The sequence below is a fragment of the Chionomys nivalis genome, chromosome X (assembly GCF_950005125.1).
Source record: "Chionomys nivalis chromosome X, mChiNiv1.1, whole genome shotgun sequence".
Taxonomy (NCBI): domain Eukaryota; kingdom Metazoa; phylum Chordata; class Mammalia; order Rodentia; family Cricetidae; genus Chionomys; species Chionomys nivalis.
This window is the reverse complement of record NC_080112.1, coordinates 5,252,448-5,265,396: the sequence shown is the minus strand read 5'-3', so window position 1 is coordinate 5,265,396 and position 12,949 is coordinate 5,252,448. Positions and strand designations below refer to the sequence as shown.

General features: G+C 44.4%; 1 protein-coding gene across 4 annotated transcripts in view; it reads right to left on the bottom strand.

Annotated features, from left to right (window-relative positions):
- Ids (iduronate 2-sulfatase) overlaps positions 1–12,728 on the bottom strand; it is a 204,976-nt gene extending 192,248 nt beyond the window's left edge. The window contains exons 1-6 of one of the 4 annotated variants that reach the window (XM_057760041.1): positions 12,525–12,728; positions 11,555–11,691; positions 10,737–10,914; positions 7,784–7,872; positions 6,345–6,545; positions 4,701–4,871 (exon numbers count right to left, since the gene is read on the bottom strand). In XM_057760041.1, the coding sequence (XP_057616024.1) occupies positions 4,701–4,871; positions 6,345–6,545; positions 7,784–7,872; positions 10,737–10,914; positions 11,555–11,691; positions 12,525–12,642 (894 nt within the window). In that variant the 5' untranslated portion in view covers positions 12,643–12,728. The remainder of the gene's footprint in view (positions 1–4,700; positions 4,872–6,344; positions 6,546–7,783; positions 7,873–10,736; positions 10,915–11,554; positions 11,692–12,524) is intronic. The other 3 variants (XM_057760040.1, XM_057760042.1, XM_057760043.1) reach the window with 3 other exon arrangements.
- Between the last annotated feature and the right edge of the window lie 221 nt (positions 12,729–12,949).

Below are 12,949 nucleotides of genomic sequence, written 5' to 3'. Positions count from 1 at the left end.
TGGGTTAATCAAGATGTGAGAGTTTGCCAATAAGAGGCTAGAACTAATGAGCCAGGAAGTATTTAAATGAAAAAAAGACTGGATGTTTGTGTTCCTGTTTGGGATTGGGAACAAAGTACTCTGAGACCATGTCTGCACGCCCCACCTGAACAGACAGTGGGATCTGTCTTAAGCAGTCGGGAGAGCATGGTGGATTTCTGCCACCATATACAGAGGTGTTTCCAGGCTGCGCAGTGCTCTGCCTGACAGATTTGGATGTAACTCAGATAAAAAGCTCATTCTCAGAGTTGAAGTGATGAGTATGGCTCCTACCTGGAGGCAGAAAAAAAAGTCACACAGTTTTAAAATGTCAGCTTTCTGGGCTGTGCCGCCAGCACGACCTCTGGCTCCTGCAGGAGACAGAGCATTTGAATGGAGTTTTGTGAGTAAAATGCTTGCTTGGTTGCTTGATGACAATGTGGACTTGCTGTGTGCCTGAAACTGTGCACTGGCTCATAGGTACCAAATGGCTCTGAGGAAGGAGCAGTGGCTCCACCATGCTGAAGTGTGCTGATCTCAGGCAGGAGCTATCGTAATTATCATAATAACAGGGCAGTTATGGTTTAGAATGGGAAGGAAACAGGCGGTACCGTATTATCTCTTCATGGTGCAACTTAAGTTTTTAAGAAGTGCTTAGCATTTTAAGAAGTGCTCCTGGACAGTAAAAAAGTTACAGGCAATGCAATAGGACAGATTCAGACATATAAGACCTCTAAATGGGTCATAGTGTTAAAGATATATAAGCTTGGGAGAGAGAAGAAAAAGAATATAGAGAATAAAGTTAATGCCTTAAAAAAAGGGTAAAGTCTTTAAAGAGACAGAGTACAGATAGCTATAGATTAAAAGAAATAAAAATAAGCCACGTAAAAATGGAAAATTTACAGAGAGTTTAGATTCCGTATATTGTATTTTCTTTGAAGTTTTTGATGGTGAAGGAGCTAAATACAGAGAGACATTTCATTGTGTGGGCTGATAAGCGATCCAACATGTATGTTCTAAAGGTATCATGACTTCCAAATTTGGGTCTAAGGATACGATGCTTTGGAAAGGGTCTTCTTTTGTTTTCACAGAGGATGAGACCCTGTGGATTGCTTCTATCCCATTATGGTATGATAGACCACGCCCTCCTAAAAGGTTGCTGTGAACACCCTCAAAAAATTACTTCACTCAACTACCAACTGAGATGAACCTAGCACACAGGTTACACCATAAAAGACCTGATTAACAGCGCCCCCATACAGCAGGAAGCAGTTTGGAGAGAAATAACTGCGCCCAAATTCCCAAATATTGTTTATAAATGTTCTTTTACATTTAAAGGGGGATATGATATAGATATGAATAATTTACATTGGTATAATTTTGCTTTGTTGATATAAATTAGGTCAATTTTGTTATATGTATATGTATTTCTGATCTTGATTAAGGTATTGTGATTGTGTAGTTCATTTAAAAATGTAATGTATAATTAGGAAATATAGGTTGTTAATGGATAATCATCAGTAATAGTCAAGCTTGTAGTCATGTTAGATTTTCTAGATATATAGAGATATATTTCAGTTAAATAGGCATTATTCATATCTTTCAAAGACTACAGAATATGTCATTTAATGTTTTAATAACTTAGGACTTTTCAGGACAATGAAACATGTCTGCTCCTGGCAGCACCAATCTACTTAAGATGGGCATCGAAGAGGCTCCTTATGGAGTTGGTTAGCCATTTGGGCAAGAAACTGCTCTTGCCTGGACTGTTACATAAACTGGACACAAAGAACCCGCAGAGAGAGGACTGCTGAACTTGCCTAAAGGTGAGATGGTCTTTAGGGGTTCCTGCTACATGAAAGAGTCTGCCACACATTCTGCAGGACACAGAAAAAAGTGACTGAACTGTCTTTGAATTTTCCTGCTTCATGGAAATATCTGCTGGATACTATGGGCCTGAAGGCTGAAGATGGATGCCCCAACGTTACAAAAGAACTTTGAGTGACTGTCCAGGCAACGAGATGTCTCTGTCATTTCTAGGGTTTTGGAAGTTGCTTACTTCTTGTTTACTTAGGTAATATTATATCCTTCTGGAGTCTTTGATGGAGTTGAAGAATAGATGGATAGTTATATTTTCCTTAGGTATGATAAAAGATAAAATAGATATAAATATTGTAACTAATTTTTGCTTGATAACTGTTTTGCTATATGTAATTTTGCTATGTTAAAATTAAAGCCTTCCTTTTTGTTTAAACAGAAAAAGAGAAAATGATGTAGGAGGGTCATCTGTCTATGTGTTACTTTCATTGGTTAATAAAGAAACTGCCTTAGCTTTTTGATAGGGCAGATTTAGATAGGTGGAGTAGACAGAACAGAATTGTGGGAGAATGAAAGCAGAGTCAGGCAGTCGCCATGCTTCTCCTACCCAAGGTGGACGGTGGTTAGAATCTTCCCAGTAAGCCACCACTTCGTGGTGGTACACAGATTATTAGAAATGGGTTAATCAAGATGTGATGTAGGTGGGTCTTCTTTCTATGTGTTGCTTTCATTGGTTAATTAATAAAGAAGCTGCTTGGCCTGATAGGTCAAAACATAAGTGGGTGGTGCTGGGAAGAAGGGAAGTGAGTCAGACACCATGATTCTCCGACCCGAGATGGACACAGGTTAAGATCTTTCCCGTTAAGCCACCACCTCATGGTGCTACACAGATTACTAAATATGGGTTAAAGTAAGATGTGAGAATTAGCCAATAAGAGGCTGGAACTAATGGGCCAAGCAGTGTTTAAATGAATACAATTTGTGTGTTGTTATTTCGGGTGTAAAGCTAGCCGTGTGGGAGCCGGGCGGGATGAAAAGCAGACCTGCTCGCCTCATCACTACAAAGATGTGAGAGTTAACCAATAAGAGGCTAGAACTAATGGGCAGGCAGTATTTAAATGAATACAGTTTCCGTGTAATTATTCCAGGGCTAAGCTAGCCGTGCAGGAGCCAGGTGGGATGAAAAGCAGGCCTGCTCGCCTCATCACTACAACCAGGGTCTCCACAATCATCTGCCTGGGAGTCACTCACAAGAAGGAGGCGTGTGTCAGAAAGTCAGGATGAACACCTAGGCTGCAGTAGTTCTTGGGTTAATATAATAACAGGGCTCTGGGAAGAGAGGCCAAGGTGGGGGCTAAAAATGACAAGGATCAGTACCTAAGTGGGAGATATAGGAAGACCCTGCTATGCATAGTGAAATAGAGGGGGACCTGGAAAGGCTGGGAAGGAAGCAGAGGAGTCAAATCATCCCATATTAGATTGGTGAACAATGAGAAAGTAGCACTGAGCTCAGGGAAGGTGAAGACTTAGAAGACAGAGTTTGCCAACAAGATCAGAGTCTGCCACAGTGAGAACTCTTAGTGATCCAGGAAGGCAAAAACCCACGCAGATCAGGAAGATCATGGATACAGCCAGAATAGATTACTCTACATTGCCCTCAAACAATAGTTGATGGAGCAGAGCAGCAAACAGGAAAGAGAAGAAAACAGGGCAGAGATGAGAGAAATGGTATTTCTGAAGATAGCAGGATGTGAGCAAAGAGGCTGCAGAAACATCAGTAGAAACAGACCTCACCAAACAAGCAGAGAGCTCACCTGGGCAGCTGAGAACCTCTGCTTAGTAGCAACAGAGGTTCTCCCCAGAAGCTCTCACAGCTGGACTGAGTACATCACAATCACCTGATATGCTTTCTCAGGAAATCTGGTTTCTTCAGCTCTAGGGCTGGAAATATAGTTCAGTAGCAGGGTACTTGCCTAGTGCATGTGAGGCCCTAGGTTCAATCACTAGTACTGCAAAAATTAAAAAAAAAAAAGAAAATAGGGGGGGAAAGAGAGAAAAAGGAAGCTCATAGCCTTTTATAGGTGGGCCAGAGCTCTGTACTTTTAGCAAGTCTGTCCAATAAGTCTGATACCATCAGTCCAAGGAACACATTCTGAAAATGCTGCCCTCTTCTATCCACTACCACCTGCTTTAGCATTCATGTCATAAAACTTCAGACAAAATATGGCTCCTCGTGTTGTTTTTACTTACAGGAGATAGAAGCTGAGGGATGAGGAGGGATGAGTCAATATTACCAAATGAGTAACTTGGAGGCTGCCCTATATCCATATCAGAGCAAAGAGATGCCAGACACCATAGCTGGCAGCACTAACCAGAGTATCCCACCTCCCTCTGTACCAAGGCTCAGTTCACTCAGCCCAAGAGTGACAGCTTCCAGTTTAGGCTTTCCCACAGAGGAAACAAAAGTACCAGCAAATGAAGGAGTCTGGGCTTCTACACAGCTGCTTACATCCTATAATTACTAAACTGTGGTTCATATTAATCCCCCATCGGCTAGGGAGGTTCACCCAAGCTACATCTCAAATCTGTGTCTGCTTATAGCAAGCCTGGATGCTACCTTCTTTAGAAGCTAATGTACTAGTAAGGAGACTTGGTCTACCTACCACTGTCCATGTAAATACCAACAGAAATCCACAAAGAAGGCTTTTGTCTATTTTGGCTTTTCGAAACAGGAGCTTACTACTTAGCCTGGGCAGGCCTTGAACTCATTATGTAAACAGGTTGGCCTTGAACTCAAATGTGGCCTCACCATTGGTACTACACCATCAGTGCCTGACATATCTCTCCAAGTAAACCACTGGTACCTGAAAATCCACAGGAATTGGGCCATAGGGCACACTGATGTTTAAGGCTTGGACATCTTCCCGCTCCCTGATGTCCATCCAGGGGCTGTAGGCCACAGGTGGTAGGCCATCAGGGACCTGGGGATCAGGAGCCAGGGTGATGTTTTCCAAGGGATACAACTTCTGAAATTCCTAGGAGAAAAACATACAAAGTCACAATGTTGCTGCTCATTTGGCAAAAGCACAAGGTTGTGCTTTCTGAAAGTCTATAATCCATTTACTTGGTGCTAATACTCCCCAGGAACTCACCCACCCTTACCCACTCTCTACCTTAAGCCACTCTCACATGGCTCAAACAGCAACAAGGTGTTGTTGTTAAAAAATGTTTTCTACAATGACAGCAGCAACTGTCTTCTCCTCTCATATACAGGTGCCCTCCATCTCCTGTCCCTATCTTACCCCCAACATCCAAAGGCATGGCGAAGCACAGTGGGCTCCCACAACCTCCCTCAGCTTCTGTAAGTCATGAGAGCTCACAGGACTTGGCAGAAGGTCCCACTTACAGTGATCCCTTATTAAAGTGAAAAGATTTCACACCCAATCAGAAAACAAAACAAAAAAAAAAAACATGTGGCTAACTCTGGAGGAAACCAATGACAATCTTCGGAGTCCTTCCCAGGGATTTCACATAGGAGGCTCTTATTGCCCTAGTTAGTTCAAAGACAGTGCATATAAAATACTACCATACAGTGAAGCTCATAAAAACTGCAGCACCCGGTTTTGACATGGGGTTGATCACGTAGGCACTCTGCCTGAACCAGAACAAAATTTCAATCTTTCATAAGGCAAGCAGTGATCCAGCATATACCATGTCTGCCAAAACCACTTAGGCACTCCCAAATCAAAGGTCCCAGTTGCCAGATAAGGGCCAGCCTCATAAGCAGACCTCTGAAAAGCTTGCAGCTAGGCAGCTTTGAGAATTCTTTTCTGCAAGGGAGCAGAAGAGACTGAGTGTCACAAGCTTCATCCAAAGGGGCTGAGAGCTCCTGCTGTGAGGGCAAGATCCTCAAGGCTCATCAAACAAGATGCCTACAATATCAAAGAGCATACTTCCAGGTCTGAACTCCCATTTATAACCAAGCGACATTTTTTGTGAAGTTAAAAGGCTGGGCTGCTCAGGACCAGGAAAAAGAAAACAGAGAATACCTAGAAAGAATTACTTAAAAGGACTATACATTCTAAATAATATAGAGAAGCAAAGGATTTGAAGTGCCAACAAGCAATTCTGTCTCCTGTTCCTACAGGGTCTGATATGAGAATCTTAGGGAGGAATTGACAATTGGGGAAGCTGGCTTCATGTTTCCTCATATTTTCTCCCAAAGACAATCCCTTTGGTGGCTTTATCTCACCTCTGTAGGACATCATTATACAATCCCATTCACATGATGAGCTCAAACAAAAGAAATCAAACCTCCAGCGGAGGAAAGCTAAGCATTTATTACAAGATTCTTACAAGTTCTAAGACTACCATTATTGCAAGTACACCAGTAGCCACTGGGCATCCCAGTGGGTTATGACCATCTTCAATACACAAATGCCTTTCTGGTGAATAAGTAACACAGGTAATAGTGACTGTGTTGGATCAGCCCTCAAGCAGCTCTTCACCTTAGGGTATCTGAAGGGGATGTGTGGCTTGTGATACCCAATCGCCAGGAAGAAAGGACTGGCTGATATTTTCATCTTTTCCAACAACCGAATGGCTTCCTCAGTGCTCTGTTTGTCAGGCAAGGTGCCCTCGGGCACATCTGCCACATCCACAGGACAAAGCAGGTTGGCATGGAGTTTTCCATCTTGTCCCCTACATGTCTTTCAAAACAAAATGCATAACATTGGTCTATTAAATTCAATAAATCGATTCTGACAGTCACACACTGAACAAATAGCACATCAGCCCTCAAATTGTTAAGTCACTTAGAACAAACACGAACATTGGAAGCAAAACTGAACCAGAAGTGTTTGTCCTTTCTCCAGACAGGGGCAAAAAAACACATACCATTCAGTTTATTCCTGTGAATTCTGTCTCCAGGCCATAACTAATTAGAGGATATTCAAATAAACTATCAAAAACTATCTCAACATTTATGATCCTTAGCTCAATACTTCAATCCAGAGTGAACATCAAGAATCCATTAAGTGAAATGATTAGACATAAGGTTAAGGTTTTAATTTATTACTTGTGTATGTGTACACATGTGTGTTTGTATATTTGCCAGTGCACATGGGGGGGCAGTACACAAGAAAAGTAGAGGTCAACCTCATTTGTTCCTCAGAAGTGATTTACCTTGGTTTTTGAGACAGGGGCTTTCACTGAGACATTAAGCTAGAGTAGCTGGGCAGCAGGCTCCAGGGACCTGCTTGAGTCCCCAGAACTAGATTTCTGATGGGTGCCAGGAATTGAGTTCAGATCCTCATGTTTCTAGAACAAGTACTTTACTGACTGAGCTATGTCTTTGGCCCAACTTAAGGTTTTAGAATAAAAAACATCCCATAAGCCAGGTGTGGTGGCCTATGCCTCTAATTCCAGCACCATGAGAGAAGCTGAAGCAGGAAGATTCTGAGTCTGAGGCCAGCCTGGGTTTGAGCAAGTTCCAAACTAGCCTGCCTGAACTATTTAGTAAAATATTATAAAGAAAGAATTTCACAAAAAAGTAATCATTGTGCCTATCAAACCAATTGCTAAATATCCTAATGCTTGTTTCTATAAGACATTGCAACAAGCAAAAGCTACACACATCTCCCGCAGGGCAGAGAATTTGGACTGCTCTCCAGTATCGAGAGGGAGGGGGAATGGTGTGGGGGGAGGAGAAGAGGAGTGGGGATAGGGGGAGGGGACTGGGGGGAGGGGGCAATATTTGGGAGGAGGGGAGGGAAATGGGAAACGGGGAGCAGGTGGAAATTTTAATTAAAAATAAATAAATAAATAAATAAATAAATAAAAGCTACACACATCACAGCATAACCAGCTTAAAAGTAAATACAATATATTTAATAGTCCATTTGCTAGGCAAGAAAACAGTGCTTCCTCAGCCCTTAGATAGACTTACCTTAGTGTTTTCATATTTCTCTGATGATGGATGATAAGGTGGAAAAGACCAGCTATACGGAGAATCATCACTGTGATTGGAAGATATACCTTAAATTGGAGAAAAGAAAGTCGCTGAACAAAATGTGAAAGGTCCTTTAATACCCACTGCCAGATTAAAATTGAACAACTATACAAATAGCTTCCCCCCTCTTTGGGCCTCAGTTTCCTCACCTATAAAATCAAGAGCTCAAGCTAGATGATACATTTCCATTAAGACCAACTCTCCAGATCATCATTTTAGTACTGAACATCTAACTTCCTAATTCTTAAGCCTCAAAATGGCAAGATCAGTCAGTCTGAATGTATTGAGCTCCTGTCTCCTCCCACCTTATAGTCCCCTCTCTGCCCAGCCATATCCTGTAGTTCCCTGGAGCCCACGTTAGAGACTCTTGCCCACCCTAAGGAAGCAACAACCACCTAAAAAGAAAGCAAAAGCACTGTCACCACCATGAGACAGATGAGCATAGAGAGGTTAAGAGAAGGCTCATGCCTTTCACAGTGCCAACCCAATAGATGAATGAGCCAAGACTCTAACCCATGCCTTCAGCACCAAGACCAAGTATGCAATTGTAAAGCATAACTACAGCCCAAAGCTTAGTAGTTTACTGTGTACCAAGCAAAACAAATAGCATATGAAACCAAGAAAGAACTGCCACCTGCCAAGAGTGCAGAAGTGCCTTGGAAGTAAGGGTCTGTAAGACACAGAGAAGTTCATCCCTAAATCTAGTTAGTCATCAGGAAGGAGATCAACAAACAGACCTTGTTTGATTTCCCTTCCTAAAGTATAACCTCCTCCGCTAGAAAATACTCACTTCCCTCCCAATGCCCTTAAGCAAGTGTTCTAAGTACCAAACTAGCAAGTTCAACTGATATTCAGCTTTAGTCCACACAAAATGATTCCTGATACATTTATTTTCAAAACTGAGGAGGGCATAGTCTACCTGATGACTATTCTCATCCTGAACTGCCAGCTAGGTTTCAGAAGAAAGCTCCTGAGCCTAGCAGTTATAATCAATGTACAAAAGGCTCTTGCAGACACTCAAGCTGTCCCCTCTGGTGATAAGCATCATCATCTGAATGGATCTAGCACTTTGAAGACACTTTACACTCCCGGATGCCTGCACTGACAAGCTCCCCTGGTAGGGCATCAAAACAACTACAGTCCCAGCTTCCCAAGTAAGGAATGTGAAAGTCAAAGTCAGCAGCATGGCTAAGCCGTGCCAGCACTGAGACCACAACCAGGTGCCCACATCCTTGATGCTATCTATTGCCCAGGTAGTCTATTCTACTTCCAGAGATGCCCATGGCAGTGAAAAGCCAAAATAATGTGAATGCTGTCATTAAAAAGGATCTGTGTGGAGTGTAATATAATGGGAAATATTTACTCTCACTCGGGTTATAAAATTATAAACATGTATTTTATAATGTAAAATTATAGTGGTATATTATTGTATTTTGATAAATAAATCTTGCCTGAAGACCAGAGGCAAAGCTAAAGCCACTAGAGGTCAGGCAATGATGACACATACCTTTAATCCCAGGATTTGGGAGGCAGAGTCGGACAGATCTCTGTGAGTTCAAGGCCACCCTGGGCTACACAAGATCAATGCAGAAATAAATCCAGGTGGTGGTGGCCTAGACCTTTAATCCCAGTACTAGGTGTTGCAATCTGCTGGCCTGGCCTGTCACCTGGGTACTCTGTCCCTTCAAGAGACAAGCCCTGCCCACTCCTAATCCCCCTTCTCTATCTCTCTGTCCACCCTTCTGAAGAGGCAATCTCTGCCTCTCCCTCCCCTCTTTTTCCTGTCTTTCTCTGTCTCTCCTTCTCCCGCCTCCATAACCTCTTACTTTTAAACCATTCCCAATACCCACTAAATAAACTCTTATACCTAAGCTTTCTCTGCTTGGTGTATCTGTCCGTATCCCACCCACCAGGGGACCTGTTATGGGTCACCAGCCACGGCCCCTCGTGGGACCAGGACAGCCTAAGGTCACCCTGCATCATGAATGATAACAGTAGGGAGTCAGGCCTTTAATCTCAGCACTAGAGGGAAATGAGAGAAGAAAAAGAGGCTGTCAGCTTAGTTTGAGGTCGCCCAGCCTTGGTAGAGGTAAGACTTGTCTAATAGCTTGACTGCTTTTCTTTTCTAGTTTTCGGGTTGAACCCCAATTTCTGCCTCTGGGATTTTATTATTCATGCTACACAACATAAGTACAAATCAGAAAAATACTATGTCCAGAAAACAGGCAGGAATACATCAAACGCAGCTTTCCTCAGCGTGGTACAAATTACACCTTTATATTCTTTGCTTTCTTTCCATTCTTGAAATCAAGTGATCTTTTTGTCAGTGTTTTAAAGTGACGGCCATGCTTCATTTAGGAAGCGAACAACCAGTTTATCAGGCAGTATTCAAAGCCAGAACTTGACACCCAACTTCCTTCCTCTTTCTGACATGACTCACAGAGAAAGCATTACCTCCACCTAGCTGTAGCACGTGGACATCAAGTCCACATAGGCCCTCTAGACATCCGAGGTCCTGAGATGTGATTGCCTCGTACTCAGCTTTACAGACAGGCACTCTGCAAAGCACAGGCTCAGGTCCAGGGCTGGACTGACACCAGAGCTGCATCTGCAACAGCTAATGCACTTCCGCAACCCAAGCAGCTCAAGTCCCAAAGCATCACCTCCAACAGCTAAAGGAAAACAATTTCTCTTCTCTTTCATTTAGACTATGAACATGAAACTAGGCTAAAGAACTGTTTTGTTGGTGTTGCTGTTTCATAGAAATGTCGCAATGACCAAGTTACCCAGCCTGTCAGGAAAGATCACTACAAACAGCCCCAACCCAGCAAGGGATTCCACTATTCAGGAACAGAAACAGAGAGCCCAGGCTTTGGTAATTAGACAGTACCAGGGTGAAAGACTTTCCCAACCGACATGGTCACGTAGCCATTCTCCTTGAAGTACTGGGGGATGGTGGAAAAATTCCCCGAGTGTACTCTCCAGTAGGAATTGAAGTCATACAGGCGGGTGGTGTCAGGCCTCCTTCCGGTGAGGAAGGACACTCGACTTGGTGCGCACACTGCTTGCTGTTAGGGAGCAGAAGCAAATGTCAACATCATCACAGCCAAATGTATCTGCAGTCTTCAAGGTAACTAAGCAACCTCCCTAGGTCCTCAGCAACCGCCAGGAAGCTGAGTCACGCAGATCTCGAGGCTAACCAGTGGGATTTGGGCCTCGCCCAGGTACTAGAGATTATTGTCTTCTGAACAAAGGAAGACAGTCATCCGGGTCTCCAAACAGCAGGGGGCTGTGTGTGGGTGTGGGTGTGTGCCTGTTTGTTCCTGTGCAGTGGCAAGCCTGGGTACCCAGAAAGGGCGATGCTCAGGAAAGACAACTGCCATGGATAGATGGCTGACTCTCAGCCACTGACAACTTATTTGGGAGACCCACAGGTTGGATTTTTCAGCTCCAGGCAGTTCCTGTTTCTGGCTAAAAGCTGGCCAAGCCTGTCTTAAGCATGTCAGGGCCAGGGCATAGTCTCCACCCAAGGAGGAGAGGAGCCTTGCAGGTACAAGCTTCCTTTTAAGTGGAGAACAGGCTAGCCTAGGCCTCCATTTTCCAAGCTCTGCTTCCCTCTTTCAAGATCATCTCTATGGCAGCAACATGCAACTCCCTGTTGTATACACAAAGAGACACATACCCACACCTAAAGGTTCCCAAACATACCTGTGCAAAGGCATTCTGAAAGAGAATGCTGTGGGATGCCAGCTGGTCAATGTTTGGGGTCCTCACTAGCTTATCGCTATAACAGCCCAGGGAGGGGCGAAGATCATCCACAATGATCAGAAGGACATTCAGAGCATCTACACAGGAGGGAGGGGCTTTGGTTACATCACCTGCACTGACAATGAAACCCCACCACCACCACCATCAAGGTAATGAGAAGATCAAGGCTGGCCCCAGCTCCTTAACAGTCCATCTAGAGAGGAGCAACCAGGGCTCTGCTTCAGCTAAGGTCAGCATCTTATGTGTCAGCCATGTCTTCACACCTAGATGAAGAAGAAAGACAGGGACTGGGGGAAGGAGGTGGGGGGATGAAAGAACGAAGAGAAGGTATAGAGGAGACAGATGAAAAATGGAAAGACAGTTAAATGTAGGAAGGACGGATAGAAGGGAGGGAGAAGGAAGGAAGAGAAGGATGGATGGAGGGAGGGAGGGAGGGAGGGAGGGAGGGAGGGAGGGAGGGAGATGGAAGGAATAGGATGGACTGCTAGACAGATGGAATGTGCACACACCCATGTGCGTATGAGAAGCACAAATTGAACTCAGTGGGTTATAAAAATAAAAAGAGGACGTGAAGTTGAGGGGGGGTGGAGTTGGGGGGAGGAATGGGGGTGAGACAAAAATATATGTTGCATGCACTTATGAAATTCTTCAAAAATTAATGAAAAAAGAAAGATGAGATGATGGGGGAAAACATGATGGGACGGAAAGGAGGGGAAGAGGTAGGAAGGAGGAATGATGAAAGATTAATGCCAGCTGAACAGATGGAAGGAAGGAAAGATGGCTAGAGGGTAAGCAGGAATAAAATGGGGGGGGGTGGAGGCGAAAAAAAAGAACCTAGGATGGATGGAAGAAGAAACATCGGCAGAGACAGAGACAGGGTTGGACAGGGCAAAGAACGAGCAATTGGCACCTGTAGCAGAGTTGCCTTGAGCTGCGGACTCCAGGGCGAAGCAGAAGGAGCCTACCAACAAGCTGAAGCCAAGAAGGCGCCAGTTAGGCGGCGGCGGCGGCGGCGGCGGCGGCGACATTGCTGCTTTGGTGCAACCTTGAAAAGTGGCTTCGGGTTACAAGGGAACCATTGGGTAGCTGTCGTTGTCGCCGCCGCCGCCGCCACAGACGCAATCAGAGAAAACTGCGTGACACCGCAGCCTCGGGCCCAAAGGCCCGGGCGCTGGCCCGAGCGTGAATGCGCTTGCGCAACTGCCCCCATTCCCGCCCTCTAGAGGGTGGAGTCCGTGGTTCCGGAGGTACGTGGGCATAATCAGCCATAGTGGGCGGGACCTTAACCGGAAGCACAGGGGCTGTGGCTTTTCCAGAGCACCTTTTAAGAAGCGG